The 20,562-nt window shown below is 38.4% G+C and overlaps 1 protein-coding gene across 5 annotated transcripts in view; it reads right to left on the reverse strand.

The window, feature by feature from the left end:
• Window positions 1-15,380: 15,380 nt before the first annotated feature.
• LOC121383122 (cytosolic phospholipase A2-like) overlaps window positions 15,381-20,562 on the reverse strand; it is a 57,228-nt gene continuing 52,046 nt past the window's right edge. For all 5 annotated transcript variants that reach the window (XM_041512919.1, XM_041512916.1, XM_041512921.1 and 2 more), the window contains exons 15-17: window positions 19,978-20,156; window positions 17,724-17,910; window positions 15,381-15,885 (exon numbers count right to left, since the gene is read on the reverse strand). In XM_041512919.1, the coding sequence (XP_041368853.1) occupies window positions 15,527-15,885; window positions 17,724-17,910; window positions 19,978-20,156 (725 nt within the window). In that variant the 3' untranslated portion in view covers window positions 15,381-15,526. The remainder of the gene's footprint in view (window positions 15,886-17,723; window positions 17,911-19,977; window positions 20,157-20,562) is intronic.

Raw genomic sequence — 20,562 nt, forward strand, 5'->3', positions numbered from 1 at the left:
CAATAGCCGATCATTAATTAATCGGTGTGCTCCAGTGGTGTCGTTAAACGAAACAAACAAACAAAGTTACTAGGGTAGGGTGTATGTTTCTTGTCTCTTGTGGATACTGCCGTGCCATCCTATGTCGTGATTCCAAATAGTAAAGAGACAGATCCAGAGGGACCAGGGGACCCTCTCCCCCGAATATATTCAAGTGTTGTTGTTCTTTCTGAGATACCCTTTTCACGAGTTGGTCCATCTGCCATTTTTTTCTAAGTGCCCCCCCCCCCCCCCCCCCCCCCCCCCCATTAAACTAATAAATCCTCGATCCGCTCCTGTAGTAGCTTCCAGATAACTTTGGAGAGTATGTTACCTTTCGTAACTTTTGGTAGCGACTTCTACAGACGGGTGTATACTAAGCTTAGACATTTTAACAAAACCATCGGTCATATTTGACGTGGTTTCTGGGGAGGGGAAGGGGAGACAACAGATTCGCCACATAAGCAAATTACAAACCAAACCACGGAAACGTTATAAGACTTCGGAAAATGTTTGATAATTAAATGAAAAGGTAAACACTTACAACCGGACAGGAAGGTGCACGTGGTTCTAGTTAGGCTGTCGCTTTAACGGCGTGTGTTTCTGGCTCGTGGTGGCATCGCACGTGTTGGTGGTTGTCTGTTACGGCCCATTTTGTAATAAACGACCCATTTGGTAATAGAATACCCATTTGGTAATAAGTACTCATTTTGTAATAAAATACCCATTTTGTAATAAAATATCCATTTTGTAATAAAATATCCATTTTGTAATAAAATGACTGTTTTGTAATAAAATACCTATTTTGTAATAAGATACCTATTTTATAATAAGATGGTTTTGTTTAACGACACCACTAGAGCACATTGATTTATTAATCATCGGCTATTGGATGTCAAACATATGGTCATTTTGACACAGTCACAGAGAGGAAACCCGCTACATTTTTCCATTAGTAGCAAGGGATTTTTTATATGCACCATCCCACAGACAGGATAGCACATACCACGGTCTTTGATATACCAATCATGGTGCACTGGCTGGAACGAGAAATAGCCCAATGGGCCCACAGACGGGAATCGATCCTAGACCGACCGCGCATCAGGCGTGCGCTTTACCACTATTTTGTAATAAGTACCCATTTGGTAATAAACGACGCATTTTAAAATTAAAAACGACCTATTTTGTAATATATGTACCCATGTTATAATCATTTTATAATTAAAACGACCCATTTTGTAATAAGTTCCCAATTTTTGTAATAAAGAACGATGCATTTTGTAACAAACGACACATTTTATAATAAAATAGCCATTTTGCAATAAAATTAGATTCTATTTTATAATTTAACATATTTCCTATTCTGTAATAACAGTAACAAAATACAACTTCTGTAGTAAAACCTTAAAACCGTAGAATATGCCAAAGGTATTAAATATTTAAATAATTTTGCCCACAGAAGTTAGGTGTCCGCCCTGGATATAAAAACAAAATCTAAGGTCAGTCTCCTTACGGGGCCGTCCATAATTTTCAACATTTTCACGAGCGTACAAACCGTACACTTTTGACACCCCCCCCCCCCCCTAAAAGTGTACATTTCCAAATGAAAAATGTTTATCGACATTTTTCATTTTCAAAAAAACCGTACGCTGGCCCCTTAACCCCATCCCCCCTCCCCCCTCCCGCGTACGGTTTGTACGTTCGTGAAAATGTCGCAAATTATGGACGGCCCCTAAGTAGACCCTAAGTAGACAGACCTATTGAATTTTTCCGTTCCATTATGAGCTCCACGACTGGCATATCCAAAACTATGTATGTATTATTGTCAGTGAGAAAGACTTGCTTCATTTCAAAAAGAGTTGCCTGTGTGGATGTAGCAAATGGAAGAGTTGTGGTTCTTCTATTGGCGGTGCAGGAAGAATGAAGTAAGTCTTGTGTTGTGCTCGCATCGGAAATACATATTTGACACATTAATCTATTCTAAGGGGTGAGACGTAGCTCAGTGGTAAAGCGCTCGCTTGATGCGCGGTCGGTTTGGGATCGATCCCCGTCAGTGAGCCCATTGGGTTATTTCTCGCTCCAGCCAGTGCACCACGACTGGTACAACAAAGGCCGTGGTATGTGATATTCTGTCTATGGGATGGTGCATATAAAAGATCCCTTGCTGCTAATCGAAAAGAGTAGCCCGTGAAGTGGCGACAGCTGGTTTCCTCTCAACATCTGTGTGGTCCTTAACCTTATGTCCGACGCCATATAACCGCAAAATAAAATGTGTTGAGTGGGTCGTTAAATAAAACTTTTCCTTCCTTCATTTATTCTAACTAATGATCTTCCACATCAGCGTGAGCACTGTCAGTGTACACTGACAAGCACTGTCAGTGTATACTGACAGTTCACCACATTTTGGTGGAGTGTAATCACCTTGGATCGACAAGGAAATATACATTTAGTAGACGAAATGTGATAGAATCGCAAATCGATTTCACCGAGAACTTATTTTGAAATGTTTACATGTTGATTAGTATTCCGAATTTTTATATATTTAACTGTGATATTTATATTTATATTTATATTTTAGCACAGCTCTATACACTGTTTTAATTTGGGGGGGGGGGGGGGGGGAGGTATTGGTGTTGATCATCAATTCATTCGTACATTTACTCTTGTTTGACACGCAATAGCCATATATATATTCTGTGATAGGGTGTTGTTAAATATTCATTCATTCATTCATACCGGCCTCGGTGGCGTCGTGGTCAGGCTCGTAGGTACTGGGTTCGGATTTCATTCGAGACATGGGATTTTTAATCCAGATACCGACTCCAAACACTGAGCGAGTGCTCCGCAAGGCTCAATGGTAGATGTAAACCACTTGCACCGACCAGTGATCCATAACTGGTTCAGCAAAGGCCATGGTTGGTGTTATCCTGCCTGTGGGAAGCGCAAATAAAAGATCCCTTGCTGCCTGTCGTAAAAGAGTAGCCTATGTGGCGATAGCGGGTTTCCTCTAAAAACAGTGTCAGAATGACCATATGTTTGACGTCCAATAGCCGATGATAAGATAAAAAAAAATTAATGTGCTTTAGTGGCGTCGTTAAATAAAACAAACTTTACTTTTTTCATTCATTCATTCATGCATTCGTTCATTCATGTATTCATTAGCTGTGTTGTAAGTTAGGTAGGATAGCTCGTCTGAGGTTCTTTGGTCGCAAGATCGAACCACCGGTGTACTACTAATGACAATAACAGCAGCAGCAGCAGCAGCAGTAGCAGCACCAGCAACAGTAACAAAATTGGCACTATGTACCGCTAATAACAACAAATCTTGTTTCATTCTGACAGTAGTTGAAAAATAACTCAACTGATCAAATAAACTTATAGATATTTCTTTTCAATGTCATTATAAACTTAATTAAAGAAAAAACAACTGATATATAGCTCTTTTTTTAAGGTCTTTAAAAAGTTATTGGTTTGCACCGGTGTAATCTTCTAACATCCAAATGGAGAGAGTTAGAACAAGCTGTATCTAATTATCTTTTTCATGGATCCCTTTTCACCTGTATCTAGATACTACCGGTAATTGCATCACGGAACTCTCTCTTTCCAGATAAGTTGCAAATGGTTTTACATTGCGATATGCGCCACCTGTATTTTTATCACGTGCCAGACCGAATACAAATGTCACATAGTAATATTTAAAACAAACGTTAGCATTCAAACTACAATTATTTGGAGAGAGAGAGAGAGAGAGAGAGAGAGAGAGAGAGAGAGAGAGAGAGAGAGAGAGAGAGAGAGAGAGAGAGAGAGGAGAATGAGAGAGAGATGAACAGGCAATTAAGAAACAAAATATGCCGTGGAAAAATAGTCTCCATGGGATTTTCCACGTTAGTTTAGGGGTTAATGTGTAAGAGACTAGTTTAATGTGTTAGTACATATATTAAAAATAGTTAATTAATTGAGACAAATTACCTAGAAAATTTAAAATATTGCTGCAATCTCCATCTCATTACTGATTACTGTGTTTAATTCCCAGCGTCGTGGTCAGGCTCGTAGGTACTGGGTTCGGATCCCATTCGAGGCATGGGATTTTTAATCCAGATACCGACTCCAAACTCTGAGCGAGTGCTCCGCAAGGCTCAATGGTAGGTGTAAACCACTTGCACCGACCAGTGATCCATAACTGGTTCAACAAAGGCCATGGTTTGTGTTATCCTGCCTGTGGGAAGCGTAAATAAAAGATCCCTTGCTGCCTGTCGTAAAAGAGTAGCATATGTGGCGACAGCGGGTTTCCTCTAAAAACAGTGTCAGAATGACCATATGTTTGACGAAACTCTCTCTTTCCAGATAAGCTGCAAATGGTTTTACATTGCGATATGCGCCACCTGTATTTTTATCACGTGCCAGACCGAATACAAATGTCACATAGTAATATTTAAAACAAACGTTAGCATTCAAACTACAATTATTTGAGGAGAGAGAGAGAGAGAGAGAGAGAGAGAGAGAGAGAGAGAGAGAGACAGAGAGAGAGAGCAGAGAGAGAGACAGACAGACAGACAGACAGACAGAGAGAGAGACACACACACACAGAGAGACACAGAGGGAGAGACACAGAGGGAGAGACACACACAGAGAGAGACAGACAGACAGAGAGTCAGACAGACAGACAGAGACACAGGGGAAGAGTCAGAGACACAGAGAGAGAGAGAGAGAGAGAGAGAGAGAGGAGAGAGAGAGAGAGAGAGAGAGAGAGAGAGATGAACAGGCAATTAAGAAACAAAATATGCTGTGGAAAAATAGTCTCCATGGGATTTTCCACGTAAGTTTAGGGGTTAATGTGTAAGAGACTAGTTTAATTTGTTAGTACATGTATTAAAAATAGTTAATTAATTAAGACAAATTACCTTAAAAAATTAAAATACTGCTGCAATCTCCATCTCATTACTGATTACTGTGTTTAATTCCCAGGGTTGAACAAGCAGGGATAGAATGAAAGAGAGAGATGCAGGCCGACAGACAAACGGATAAAGAGAGAGAGACACAAGAGAGAGACACACACTTAGAGAGATAGAGAGAGAGAGAGAGAGAGAGACAGAGAGAGAGAGAGAGAGAGAGAGAGAGAGAGAGAGATGAGAGAGAGAGAGAGAGAGAGAGAGAGAGAGAGGTCGGGGGGGGGGGGAGAGGTACAGTAGTGTCGGAAAGAAAGATGGGGGGTTTCCGTGCTTATATTATTGGATGATATGATTGTGACGAACTGGAGTAGCCAATCGTTTGCCTTTAAATTGATAACACCTATGTGTATTATTGCTATGTGATATCACAGCTAACGCATCATGTTCGCGCCGATGGGTATGTAAAATAGACGGTAAAGATATAATTATAGCATTTTAAAAAACTGGTTTTTTTGTGTTATTTGTACAAAACTGCTCATGACTACTGAACCAACACTTGGTAATTGTGTAAGTAATTATGTTTAGACTTGCTAGAATTAAACCTGCCATAATGCATTAATTACACGATTATACAATTTTACTCTCCGGAGAAAAACTGTTTAAATAGGTGTCTTCTTCTGGCCGACGGTGTCGGTTTGCGTTTATTTGTTAATGATTCGATCTGACAAATCAAATAACACAATTTCACAATACCTGACATAAAAAACTGAACTAGGGCAATTTGTGTTAGATTGCTGAACTAAAGTACATGTGTAAATATGTTAATTAGACACCAGAATCATTAAGATGGGAGCTATGGCAGTAAAGATAGCCTGCCCCAAATTCTCTTAGGCTCTGCTAGACAACAAAGCATCCTCTTTGCAAATCTTTTAGCATTGCACTGCGAGATCGCAAAGTTGCGAGAGTTTAGTGAATTAGGCCCCTGGTTCGCCGAATCGGTGTAGCTTGCTTCAAGTTCAGCCAACAAATATTTCGCTAACGTTCGCCAACTATTTGACAGGTTCTCGAAGTGGTAATTCGGTTTACTGTGTAGTGTAAAATCAGTTTAGCAAACGTTAACAACAAGCGGTTGACTGAACTTACGCCAGGTTCTCGTGCTCATTGCGAATCTTCGAGATTACAATCTGTTAGTACTGACAGTAACTTTAATGTACTAGTTAATAAACAAAGATTGTGTTTATGATAAATGTTTTTCTGCATTTCTTTATTAAAACTGTACTTCTGTTTGTGTTTAGCCTTAGTGAAATATATTTATGATGGGGATAAGAGATTGTGGTTTTAATTTAATTTTGTGAGTTGTCCATGTAAAATGTTGTTCCATACACTCCCGTTGGCGAGAACACCATTCGTTATTAGTCTGGGATCGATCCCAGTCGGTGGGCCCATTGGGCTATTTCTCGTTTCAGCCAGTGCACCACGACTGGTATTACAAAGGCCGTGGTATGTGCTATCCTGTCTGTGGGATGGTGCATATAAAAGATCATTTGTTGCTAATCGAAAAGAGTAGCCTATGAAGTGGCGACAGCGGGTTTCCTCTCTCAATATCTGTGTGGTCCTTAACCATATGTCTGATGCTATATAACGGTAAATAAAATGTGTTGAGTGCGTCGTTAAATAAAACATTTCCTTCCTTCCATTCGTTATTAATAGCACACGCGTGCGATAAAGACTGGCTGCTCATGTGTGATGACAGACTACACCATCCAATAAAAGAAAGGAATGTTTATTTAACGACGCACTCAACACATTTTATTTACGGTTATATGGCGTCAGACATATGGTTGAGGACCACACAGAGTTTGAGAGGAAACCCGCTGTCGCCACTACATGGGCTACTCTTTCCGATTAGCAGCAAGGGATATTTTATTTGCGCTTCCCACAGGCAGGATAGCACAAACCATGGCCTTTGTTGAACCAGTTATGGATCACTGGTCGGTGCAAGTGGTTTACACCTATCCATTGAGCCTTGCTCAGTCAGGGTTTGGAGTCGGTATCTGGATTAAAATGTCTCGACTGGGATCCGAACCCAGTACCTACCAGCCTGTAGACCGATGGCCTAACCACGACGCCACCGAGGCCGGTCCCATCCAATAAAAACAAAAACAAAAAGAGAGAAGACAAAACTATCGAATTTGATTGATCTGTGACGTATTGGTAAACCTGAAACTGATTACTCTGTGATGTGTAAGTTAGCTACAAGCGAAAGGACTGAAAATAAGTTTTAGTTGGAAAAGACGTTTAAATTTGTTTAAAACCTGGGTTTTGAGGATATGTAAGAAATAGAATACTATATTCGTGTATCTTACATTTCGTTATTGTTTAAAAACGTATCGGATCCAACTCGTTTGTAATAAATGATATCTAACGGCTACTAATGTAGTATTCTCTTTATCTCGCCTTCATCAAAAATTCTTTAATCTCATTGGTTGTTTGCCGTTGGACAAATCCTTTATACCCCTGTGGGCGGAGCCAAATTCTCTTATTTCCAACAGTTTCCAGCCACCCCAGTTAATGCTAAAGCAATAATTAGATTATAAATAAATAAAGTTGTTTTTTTGTTTTTTTATTAATATCTGTTTCAGACAATTTCGTATTACAAACATTTGAAGTTAAAAACTCGTTTATCGATGGAACTATTTTTCGTCAGTGGCAAGTGGTTTCGTTCGCGTCCGCGAGGTACGGCTCCGTTAATAAATTGTTAACAAGATAAATTCGTTGTATAAGCATATCTCGGGGTATATGGCTTTTTATGTACCCTCTGTGTGCTTTTTTACAGCAGCACCAGCAACAGTAACAAAATTGGCACTATGTACCGCTAATAACAACAAATCTTGTTTCATTCTGACAGTAGTTGAAAAATAACTCAACTGATCAAATAAACTTATAGATATTTCTTTTCAATGTCATTATAAACTTAATTAAAGAAAAAACAACTGATATATAGCTCTTTTTTTAAGGTCATTAAAAAGTTATTGGTTTGCACTGGTGTAATCTTCTAACATCCAAATGGAGAGAGTTAGAACAAGCTGTATCTAATTATCTTTTTCATGGATCCCTTTTCACCTGTATCTAGATACTACCGGTAATTGCATCACGGAACTCTCTCTTTCCAGATAAGCTGCAAATGGTTTGACATTGCGATATGCGCCACCTGTATTTTTATCACGTGCCAGACCGAATACAAATGTCACATAGTAATATTTAAAACAAACGTTAGCATTCAAACTACAATTATTTGGGAAGAGAGAGAGAGAGAGAGAGAGAGAGAGAGAGAGAGAGAGAGAGAGAGAGAGAGAGAGAGAGAGAGAGAGAGAGAGAGAGAGAGAGAATGAGAGAGAGATGAACAGGCAATTAAGAAACAAAATATGCCGTGGAAAAATAGTCTCCATGGGATTTTCCACGTTAGTTTAGGGGTTAATGTGTAAGAGACTAGTTTAATGTGTTAGTACATATATTAAAAATAGTTAATTAATTGAGACAAATTACCTAGAAAATTTAAAATATTGCTGCAATCTCCATCTCATTACTGATTACTGTGTTTAATTCCCAGCGTCGTGGTCAGGCTCGTAGGTACTGGGTTCGGATCCCATTCGAGGCATGGGATTTTTAATCCAGATACCGACTCCAAACTCTGAGCGAGTGCTCCGCAAGGCTCAATGGTAGGTGTAAACCACTTGCACCGACCAGTGATCCATAACTGGTTCAACAAAGGCCATGGTTTGTGTTATCCTGCCTGTGGGAAGCGTAAATAAAAGATCCCTTGCTGCCTGTCGTAAAAGAGTAGCATATGTGGCGACAGCGGGTTTCCTCTAAAAACAGTGTCAGAATGACCATATGTTTGACGAAACTCTCTCTTTCCAGATAAGCTGCAAATGGTTTTACATTGCGATATGCGCCACCTGTATTTTTATCACGTGCCAGACCGAATACAAATGTCACATAGTAATATTTAAAACAAACGTTAGCATTCAAACTACAATTATTTGAAGGAGAGAGAGAGAGAGAGAGAGAGAGAGAGACAGAGAGAGAGAGAGAGAGAGAGAGACAGACAGAGACAGAGAGAGAGAGAGACCACACACACAGAGAGACACAGAGGGAGAGACACAGAGGGAGAGAGACACACACAGAGAGAGACAGACAGACAGAGAGTCAGACAGACAGACAGAGACAGACAGACAGGACAGACAGAAGAGACACAGAGAGAGAGAGAGAGAGAGAGGAGAGAGAGAGAGAGAGAGAGAGAGAGAGAGAGAGAGAGAGGAGAGAGAGAGAGATGAGAGAGAACAGGCAATTAAGAAACAAAATATGCTGTGGAAAAATAGTCTCCATGGGATTTTCCACGTAAGTTTAGGGGTTAATGTGTAAGAGACTAGTTTAATTTGTTAGTACATGTATTAAAAATAGTTAATTAATTAAGACAAATTACCTTAAAAAATTAAAATACTGCTGCAATCTCCATCTCATTACTGATTACTGTGTTTAATTCCCAGGGTTGAACAAGCAGGGATAGAATGAAAGAGAGAGATGCAGGCCGACAGACAAACGGATAAAGAGAGAGAGACACAAGAGAGAGACACACACTTAGAGAGATAGAGAGAGAGAGAGAGAGAGAGAGAGAGAGAGAGAGAGAGAGAGAGAGAGAGAGAGAGAGAGAGAGAGAGAGAGAGAGAGAGGGGGGGGGGGGGGAGAGGTACAGTAGTGTCGGAAAGAAAGATGGGGGGTTTCCGTGCTTATATTATTGGATGATATGATTGTGACGAACTGGAGTAGCCAATCGTTTGCCTTTAAATTGATAACACCTATGTGTATTATTGCTATGTGATATCACAGCTAACGCATCATGTTCGCGCCGATGGGTATGTAAAATAGACGGTAAAGATATAATTATAGCATTTTAAAACTGGTTTTTTTGTGTTATTTGTACAAAACTGCTCATGACTACTGAACCAACACTTGGTAATTGTGTAAGTAATTATGTTTAGACTTGCTAGAATTAAACCTGCCATATGCATTAATTACACGATTATACAATTTTACTCTCCGGAGAAACTGTTTAAATAGGTGTCTTCTTCTGGCCGACGGTGTCGGTTTGCGTTTATTTGTTAATGATTCGATCTGACAAATCAAATTAACACATTTCACAATACCTGACATAAAAACTGAACTAGGGCAATTTGTGTTAGATTGCTGAACTAAAGTACATGTGTAAATATGTTAATTAGACACCAGAATCATTAAGATGGGAGCTATGGCAGTAAAGATAGCCTGCCCCAAATTCTCTTAGGCTCTGCTAGACAACAAAGCATCCTCTTTGCAAATCTTTTAGCATTGCACTGCGAGATCGCAAAGTTGCGAGAGTTTAGTGAATTAGGCCCCTGGTTCGCCGAATCGGTGTAGCTTGCTTCAAGTTCAGCCAACAAATATTTCGCTAACGTTCGCCAACTATTTGACAGGTTCTCGAAGTGGTAATTCGGTTTACTGTGTAGTGTAAAAATCAGTTTAGCAAACGTTAACAACAAGCGGTTGACTGAACTTACGCCAGGTTCTCGTGCTCATTGCGAATCTTCGAGATTACAATCTGTTAGTACTGACAGTAACTTTAATGTACTAGTTAATAAACAAAGATTGTGTTTATGATAAATGTTTTTCTGCATTTCTTTATTAAAACTGTACTTCTGTTTGTGTTTAGCCTTAGTGAAATATATTTATGATGGGGATAAGAGATTGTGGTTTTAATTTAATTTTGTGAGTTGTCCATGTAAAATGTTGTTCCATACACTCCCGTTGGCGAGAACACCATTCGTTATTAGTCTGGGATCGATCCCAGTCGGTGGGTCCATTGGGCTATTTCTCGTTTCAGCCAGTGCACCACGACTGGTATTACAAAGGCCGTGGTATGTGCTATCCTACACCATCCAATAAAAGAAAGGAATGTTTATTTAACGACGCACTCAACACATTTTATTTACGGTTATATGGCGTCAGACATATGGTTGAGGACCACACAGAGTTTGAGAGGAAACCCGCTGTCGCCACTACATGGGCTACTCTTTCCGATTAGCAGCAAGGGATATTTTATTTGCGCTTCCCACAGGCAGGATAGCACAAACCATGGCCTTTGTTGAACCAGTTATGGATCACTGGTCGGTGCAAGTGGTTTACACCTATCCATTGAGCCTTGCTCAGTCAGGGTTTGGAGTCGGTATCTGGATTAAAATGCCTCGACTGGGATCCGAACCCAGTACCTACCAGCCTGTAGACCGATGGCCTAACCACGACGCCACCGAGGCCGGTCCCATCCAATAAAAACAAAAACAAAAAGAGAGAAGACAAAACTATCGAATTTGATTGATCTGTGACGTATTGGTAAACCTGAAACTGATTACTCTGTGATGTGTAAGTTAGCTACAAGCGAAAGGACTGAAAATAAGTTTTAGTTGGAAAAGACGTTTAAATTTGTTTAAAACCTGGGTTTTGAGGATATGTAAGAAATAGAATACTATATTCGTGTATCTTACATTTCGTTATTGTTTAAAAACGTATCGGATCCAACTCGTTTGTAATAAATGATATCTAACGGCTACTAATGTAGTATTCTCTTTATCTCGCCTTCATCAAAAATTCTTTAATCTCATTGGTTGTTTGCCGTTGGACAAATCCTTTATACCCCTGTGGGCGGAGCCAAATTCTCTTATTTCCAACAGTTTCCAGCCACCCCAGTTAATGCTAAAGCAATAATTAGATTATAAATAAATAAAGTTGTTTTTTTGTTTTTTTATTAATATCTGTTTCAGACAATTTCGTATTACAAACATTTGAAGTTAAAAACTCGTTTATCGATGGAACTATTTTTCGTCAGTGGCAAGTGGTTTCGTTCGCGTCCGCGTGGTACGGCTCCGTTAATAAATTGTTAACAATTATTGTCTGGCGTTATTTTGATTATTTGGCTATATGGTTTAACATGTCGGCAAGATAAATTCGTTGTATAAGCATATCTCGGGGTATATGGCTTTTTATGTACCCTCTGTGTGCTTTTTTACCCCCTCGACTTCGGCTCGGGGTAAAAGAACACACAGAGGGTACATAAAAAGCCATATACCACTCGTGATACTTCTACAACTTATAGTATCCTCCATATGCTATGTCATATATGAAAACAGTCCATAAGGTATGAGTAATTAAATTTAAATTTAATAAAGTTCAAAACTGCCATGGTAATATCATTGCTTGCTGAACACTCATTCCAAATAATATGATACAGGGGAAAATGTTATAAAATGTTATATTATATATAAAACTATAGGAGTCTATAGCTGTCTAACCGCGCAACGTTATCGTATCTATCCGACCTCTACAAAATACTATTGATAAAGTGCAGCACAATACGAGTTGTCTCCCTTTATTTAGACAACACCGACATCTGCACAAGTAAAATTCCTTTTTATTTCCTTCATATTAAATGCCCAGGTTCAGAAATGTTTTAGGGAGTGGCACCTACATTATTTTAAAGTAGCTAGTGCCCTGCAACTGGTATTTGTGTGTAATAACAAAGGCTATGATACCTAAGAGGCTAAGAGCATTGAAAGATTGTGGTAAATGCAACTAATGACATGGGCAAAATGTATACCATCTTTCCTCGGAAGCTTTAAATTATTTTAAAGTACATTAGCTAGTGCTCTACAACTGGTAATTGTATTTATGTGTTATAACAATCCCTTGGGCTATTTCTCGTTCCAGCCAGTTTTATGTACTATCCTGTCTGTTGGATGGTGCATATAAAAGATCCCTTGAGTACTGCCAATTGAAACGAGTAGCCCATGCAGTAGCGACATTAACGAGCTACTCTCGATTCATTAATGTCAAAACCTATACTACTACTAGCTCTGCCATTTACTTTTTGACTGATCGTTCAAAATTGTGCCAAATTTCCTCAATCAAAATTGCGCACCTTTTATCTTTGGCATATAATTGCTCCATTCAAAATTCCATAGCACCACCACCACACACCCCTGCCTGCTACCGACCTGGTCGGACTGCTGGTGCTCCCTTGCACCTGTCAGTGCAGGCGGTCCCTCCTCTCCCCCCCCCCCCCACCTTTCCTGTCATGGCCAGCTCTTGTGCCCATGACAGGCGTGCGCTACAACAGCTTGTTGTGAATGTGCACGTAAAAGCCTATGACCTGACCTGACCTCAGTAGCGACAGCGGGTTTCCTTTGTCAGTATCTGTGTGGCCCTTAGCCATATGTCTGACGCCAGTTCCTTCCTTATGTATTGTAACAAAGGCTGTGATACTTAAGAAAATATAAAAAGGATGTGGTAAGTGCAACTAATGCTATGGGAAAATGTGACATCTTTTCTATGAAGACTTTAAAATTATTAAATGTTAAAACATCTAATAGAGGACAGTAAACACTAAAGCTTCTATTAAAGTTGTGGGTTTTTGGGTTTTTTTTATATATATATATTTTTTTTAATTTGGGGGAGGGGTAAAGGAAAGAAAAGAAAACACCAAAATTACTAGAAAATATTGCTGACGTATTTTTGCTATTATGCACAGGTTCAAATAAATTACAATAAAATATAATCATATTACATTATTTTCTGAATGTCTTTAAGCCATTTTCTTTTTATGAAATGTCATATTACGGGTTCTCAAGAATTCAGTTACAGTAAATTACACCTGTATCAAGTCACTGTCTAAATAGTTTACACTATTTTCTTTAAGAATGTGCAAGAGGTCTGTCCACCAATCGTGAATGTTTTCTACACAATCCAGGCCCGTAGCCATGATTTTGAGGGGGTGGGGGGAGGTGTTTGGGCTTATGGTGAGGCACAAAGTGCCACACATGAGGGCAATTTTGCCCGAGTTGCAATTTTTCGTTGACAAATATTGAAGAAAAAAAATCAACGGTAAGGGGGGGGGGGTCGACCCCCCCCCCCCCCATTGGCTATGGGCCTGCAGTCATAGTTCTCATGGTTGATAAAATTAAACCAGGCATAAGTTCAGCCAGCCGTTTGTCAGTAACGCTTGCTATACTGGTTTTTACACTACACAATAAACCCAATGACAACTTCGGGAACCAGTCAGAATAGCTGGAAATGTTAAGAGAAAAGAACGGCTGACTAAACTTACCCCTGGAGTAGTGCGGGAGGAGGACTGAGTTAAGGGAACTTTGTGAATAATGCTTCATTCATAAAAAAAAAAATGTGCTTTACAAATGTATAGTCCTTCTAATTCAAAGAAGTAATCTGCAATGCCACTGTAGTTGAACTGTCATTTTAATCATCAAAGGATATTCACATTGTTTATTTATTAGTAGTATTTGTATTACAACTGCCATCATAAATAAAATGGACTGAATTTCCAATTTGTGAATTATTAATATCTTATGTTGAATACCTACATGTAACTGCTATGCAAATTTAAAAAAAAAGACAAGAAAATGTTTTCTTGAAACAATATTTAAAATGCAAGACTGTTTCATATTACTTTCATGTAATGTTGAAAAGAAATATTCAGAAAATAGCATTATTTTTTATCTAGTAGGTTATCAATAAAAACAAACAAAAACATGATGGGAGGTAAATTGGTCCTGGATACCATAATATAATATTTTCTGTTTTTAAAGTTACAGACCCTACATGTAATTTCAGCCTGTAAAAATGGACGCAAGTGTACACAAGGGATAAAGAGACAGTTTGTGTTTGGAAATTTTGGTTGCCCGGTGGATGACTGAATTGTAAATTTTACTTGTCCGAGCAAATGTTTACTCACCTGGGATGAGTGAACGAGTACTTTTGGCCAGCCTTAGACACTAAGTTTGGTTGATCTACAAACCTGTAACACATCCGTATACTGTTACAACAGAGTGAAGCGAGACTGATGTTGAAATGAGGAAATACCCTCTAAAAAGAGCTCGTCTCCATAACCATTACTTCTCAGAGGTACGTGCATTTTTTTAAATTCTGGAAAATGCATTTTGTGGTATAACAAACACAAAGATGACCAGAAAGACTCACATGTATGGAAATGGATAATTTAAACAATAAAATGTAAGTAATGTCGGATTTCATTTATCAAGGGGCGGGAAGTAGCCCAGTGGTAAAGCACTCACTTGATGCGCGATTGATCTAGGATCAATTCCCGTCGGTGGGCCCATTGGGCTATTTCTTGTTCCAGCCAGTGGTCCACAACTGGTGTAACAAAGGCTGTGGTATGTACTATCCTGTCTGTGGGATGGTGCAGCATATAAAAGATCCCTTGCTTCTAATCGAAAAAGAGTAGCCCATGAAGTGGCGACAGCAGGTTTCCTCTCTCTCTATATATATGTGTGGTCCTTAACCATATGTCTGATGCCATATAACTGTAAATAAAATGTGTCGAGTGCTTCGTTAAATAAAATATTTCCTTCCTTCAATTGTCAAAAACAGATTTAATAATGAAAATTACACAACAGTAATTAAAACCTAGGGTCTGTCACTTTAAAAGGGGTGTTTCAACCAAGTAGCTGCATGAAACTGGATAAACCAATGTTGTATATATCCACTTATAAACAGTGCTATTGTTTGTCTTGCTCACTATCACATTCCACAGGAGGTTCCTCCATGTCAAGAGATCTTAAATAAGCTGTCAGTTTTTCTTCGTCTGCCTTGTGTTTGAGTTTCTGACTTAGTCTTCGAATATCTTTCAGTTTAAACGGTCGCCGCACACTGTGGCGCCGGCGAACCTTGATGCACTCCTTTATCTTCTGCAGTATTAAGTCCTTGTGCATCAGGGTGTTGAATTCCATCAGGGCAGAAAGCCTTTCAAAGGCCTCATTTGTGTATTTGAAGTTGAATGTTGAATACGGTCTTTCTGGGTCATCAAATATATCGAAATCAGCAAACTTTTTTTCTTCTTCTGTCTCTCTTTTGATCCCTTTAACAAAAAAAAAGAAGAAAAATACAATATGTAAGTAAATTAAGTATAGCCGAAATAATTTTTCAACAGATTTCTTATTCACATAAATAAGATTTCCATAACGCCAATCTTTTAAAAAACTAAAAAAATTCTTGCTTCACATCTATTTGTTCAGCCAACATCCGTTCGAAAATATGCATGGTCATTTTAACAATTTCCCATCATTCTGATCTCTTCTCCTCTTCAGATTTATTCTGCTAACTGCCTTCTTTGAACTTACCTGATGCCACATTTCTTTTTTTTTCTTCTTTTTTTTGCCCTCAGATCCAGTTGACTACTGTACACATATTGTGAAAAATAACTGTACAACTATGAATTTCATAAATTTAAACGTAATTGAGGTTGTCATCTTTGTTACTTATCACAGAAGTGGCTATATACTTGGCAGCTGTGTATATAGCCTCAGCAGATGAGGGTTGACTATCTACACAGAGGTCATATTTCTTTAGGGGGTAAAGTCCAGTGTAAGGCCACCCCCACCCCCACCACCCCATCTAAATGTTCCCATGCTTAGCACGGGTTACATTTAGTAATATTTATATTCCTCATGAATTAATACTTAGTAATTCTTAAATAAAATGTTGACCAAAACAACTTTTTCTTTTTGTGTCTTGTACTTTGTTGTAATTACTGAATTAATTTTAATGGAATTTTCAGTTGATTATTACACATCTGTTGGGGAAATCAAAGCAAAATCTGTTTACAAATATCCCTAGCAGTACTTATTGTCACAGGTTAAATATTAAAAATATAAATAGTAGGAATAGAATTTTTTTTATTTCCTAATTTGCTAGAGATTCCATTTTGACGTATTATATATATATATATATATGTATATATATATATATATGTATATATATATATATATATATATATAGGTATGTATATATATATATATATATATGTATGTATGTATGTATGTATGTATGTATGTATGTATGTATGTATGTATGTATATGTATGTATATATGTATATATATATATATATATATATATAATGTTAACAAGGGTAAACTAGATATCATTGATACTTTAGTTACCTGGGTATTTCTCCTGATGGAATGTAATGTTAACAAGGGTAAACTAGATATCAATGAGACTTTAGTTACCTGGGTATTTCTCCTGATGGAATGTAATGTTAACAAGGGTAAACTAGATATCAATGAGACTTTAGTTACCTGGGTATTTCTCCTGATGGAATGTAATGTTAACAAGGGTAAACTAGATATCAATGAGACTTTAGTTACCTGGGTATTTCTCCTGATGGAATGTAATGTTAACAAGGGTAAACTAGATATCAATGAGACTTTAGTTACCTGGGTATTTCTCCTGATGAATGTAATGTTAACAAGGGTAAACTAGATATCAATGAGACTTTAGTTACCTGGGTATTTCTCCTGATGGAATGTAATGTTAACAAGGGTAAACTAGATATCAGTGAGACTTTAGTTACCTGGGTATTTCTCCTGATGGAATGTAATGTTAACAAGGGTAAACTAGATATCAGTGAGACTTTAGTTACCTGGGTATTTCTCCTGATGGAATGTAATGTTAACAAGGGTAAACTAGATATTAGTGAGACTTTAGTTACCTGGGTATTTCTCCTGACGGAATGTAATGTTAACAAGGGTAAACTACATATCAATGAGACTTTAGTTACCTGGGTATTTCTCCTGACGGAATGTAATGTTAACAAGGGTAAACTAGATATTAGTGAGACTTTAGTTACCTGGGTATTTCTCCTGACGGAATGTAATGTTAACAAGGGTAAACTACATATCAATGAGACGAGTTACCTGGGTATTTCTCTTGGCGGAATGTAATGTTAACAAGGCAGAAATGCAGCACAATTGGACAGTGGGGGTCACTTTTGTCCTGGAACACATAACACTCCTTTAAACCTTCCCGGTTTATCACTGTTGGGTCTATTGGAGGAAATGGTACTTTGTTCAGGCGTGCCCATTTTTCAGCAAGAAGCAGCTCCTGTTGATAAGAGAAACAATTTTTTAATTTTTTTATAATTTAAGGTAGGTAGGTAACTGGTTTAATGTGCTAATTTACCACTAGGGTTTCGAACACACTTATCCCGAGTCCGGGGGCCTGAGTCGGTACTATAATTTAAAACTACAGTCGGTTTGATCATGATTTTTGGCTGAAAATACAAAGTAAAAAATATAAAGTATAGAGCCGTGGCTAAAAGTAGAAAGATCCTCTGATACATAAAAATATTTTGTTGTATTTATATAGGCATGTAATTGAAGGTATAATCTTTATATTTATTACTATACACTTAATTTTGATGGGAAGCTGTCATTATGCAACCTTTGTGGAGCCTCTTTAATGAAGTCTGAAAGATATTACGAACTACTTTCATACTAAACTGTTAATATGGACACCAAAAGCATTAAAGGGACAGGACGTAGCCCAGTGGTAAAGCGTTCACTTGATGCATGGTCGGTCTAGGATCTATCCCCATCAGTGGACCCATTGGGCTATTTCTCATTCCAGCCAGTGCTCCACAACTGGTGTGACAAAGGCTGTGGTATGTACTATCCTGTCTGTGGGATGGTGCATATAAACAATCCCTTGCTGCTAATTGAAAAGAATAGCCCATGAAGTGGCGACAGCAGGTTTCCTCTCTCAATATCTGCGTGGTCCTTAACCATATATCTGACGCCATATAAATAAAATGTGTTGAGTGTATCGTTAAATAAAACATTTCCTTCCTTCCTTCCTTCCAAAAGGATTAAAGGGACAGTCCTGAGATTCCAGCCACTGTAAGATGTTTCCTACTATAACGGAGCCTTTCTGGCAACTAAAATTACATATTCAATACATTTTCTTCATTAGACAACCAGTGTCTGTATATCCAATGTGTTTGTGGTCACATGCTAATGTTTATACTAGTCACTTATCATTTAACTTCGTAATATGTATTTTTTTGTACCCGGGTTACTACAAACATTAGGACAACAACAAACATCTTGTTTATACAGATACCGGTACTGATATTCTAAACAATAAAATATCTTTAATACGTAATTTTAGTTTTCAAAAAGGATCTGTTAGTCATAAATAAGTTACAATGGCAACAAACTCAGGACAGTCCCTTTAAAAGTTTAGAAATCATGTCTTAGCACCAGACAGAAAATCAGCACTAATCATTTATTAATCATCGACTATTGGATGTTAAACATTTGATAATTTGGACATATAGTCTTATATGAAACCCGCTGCATTTTTCCAAAACCAGCAAGGGATTTTTTTATATGTACTTTCCCACAGACAGGACAGCACATACCAGTCCGAGTCATGATACACTGGCTGGGAGAGGAAAAAACCCATTCAGAGAATGGTTTACTGATGGGATTCAAACCTTCACTCTACCGACTAAGCTAGATCCCACTCAATATCTTGAGTGCCCCCATGAATCACTGTCAAGTACTTCATTTGTAGGAGGACTGCCACTCCATATAATGATAAAACATTCCTACTTTGCCTGTTTGAAGACTGCCATTCCCAAGACTTAACTTAGAGCACACAGGAACACCTACTCTGAATGGTGGTGTGGTGTCACTTTAACTTAGAAGACATAGAATGACCTATTTTGAATGGTGGCATGGTGTCACTTGGAAGACCCAGAATGACTTACTTTGAATGGTGGCATGGTGTCACTTGGAAGACCCAGAAAGACCTACTTTGAAGGGTGGTGTGGTGTCATTTGGAAGACCCAGAATGACCTACTTTGAATGGTGGCGTGGTGTCACTTGGAAGACCTAGAATGACCTACTTTGAATGGTGGCGTGGTGTTACTTATAAGATCTAGAAAGACCTACTTTGAATGGTGGCGTGATGTCAGAAAACCCAGAAAGACCTACTTTGAATGGTGGCATGGTGTCAGAAAACCCAGAAAAACCTACTTTGAATGGTGGCGTGGTGTCAGAAAACCCAGAAAGACTTACTTTGAATGGTGGCGTGGTGTCAGAAAACCCAGAAAGACCTACTTTGAATGGTGCCGTGGTGTCACTTGGAAGACCCAGAATGACCTACTTTGAATGGTGGTGTGGTGTCACTGGGCCTGGCGCTGAAGTCGAAGGACAGTAGCAGGTCGACACTTCTCTGAGGCCTCAGCATGGGCGGGTAGGGGGAGTTGAACGTCAGACCGCCGTCCACCACATACAGCTTCTTGATGTTGGTCGGGTACATCTCAAATATACCATCGAACTGATCTGAAAGTTAATACGGCAAACAGTTAGGGATGTACATTGTAAGTCTTCACAGCTGTTTTGTTTAACTGATATATCAGTCATCTCAAATATACCATCAAACTGATCTGATATTAATGATTTAATATTGCTATCAGTAACTGTTAGGAATGTAAATCATGTAACTCTTCTGGTTACATAATATCTGTCATTAATAATTTTTTTATTTTATATTTTAAATAATGTTTGATTGTTTAATGACAGCACTAGAACACATTGATAAATCAATCATCTCAAATATGCCATCGAACTGATCTCAAATTTAATATGGAAAACAGTTGGGGATGTAACTCTTCACAGCTGGTTACACTGAGTTTTCTTAATGATTTTCATATCATTGTGTTGGTCCTGTTTATGTGAAAAGGAAGGA

This window comes from Gigantopelta aegis, chromosome 10, assembly GCF_016097555.1.
Source record: "Gigantopelta aegis isolate Gae_Host chromosome 10, Gae_host_genome, whole genome shotgun sequence".
Lineage (NCBI taxonomy): Eukaryota > Metazoa > Mollusca > Gastropoda > Neomphalida > Peltospiridae > Gigantopelta > Gigantopelta aegis.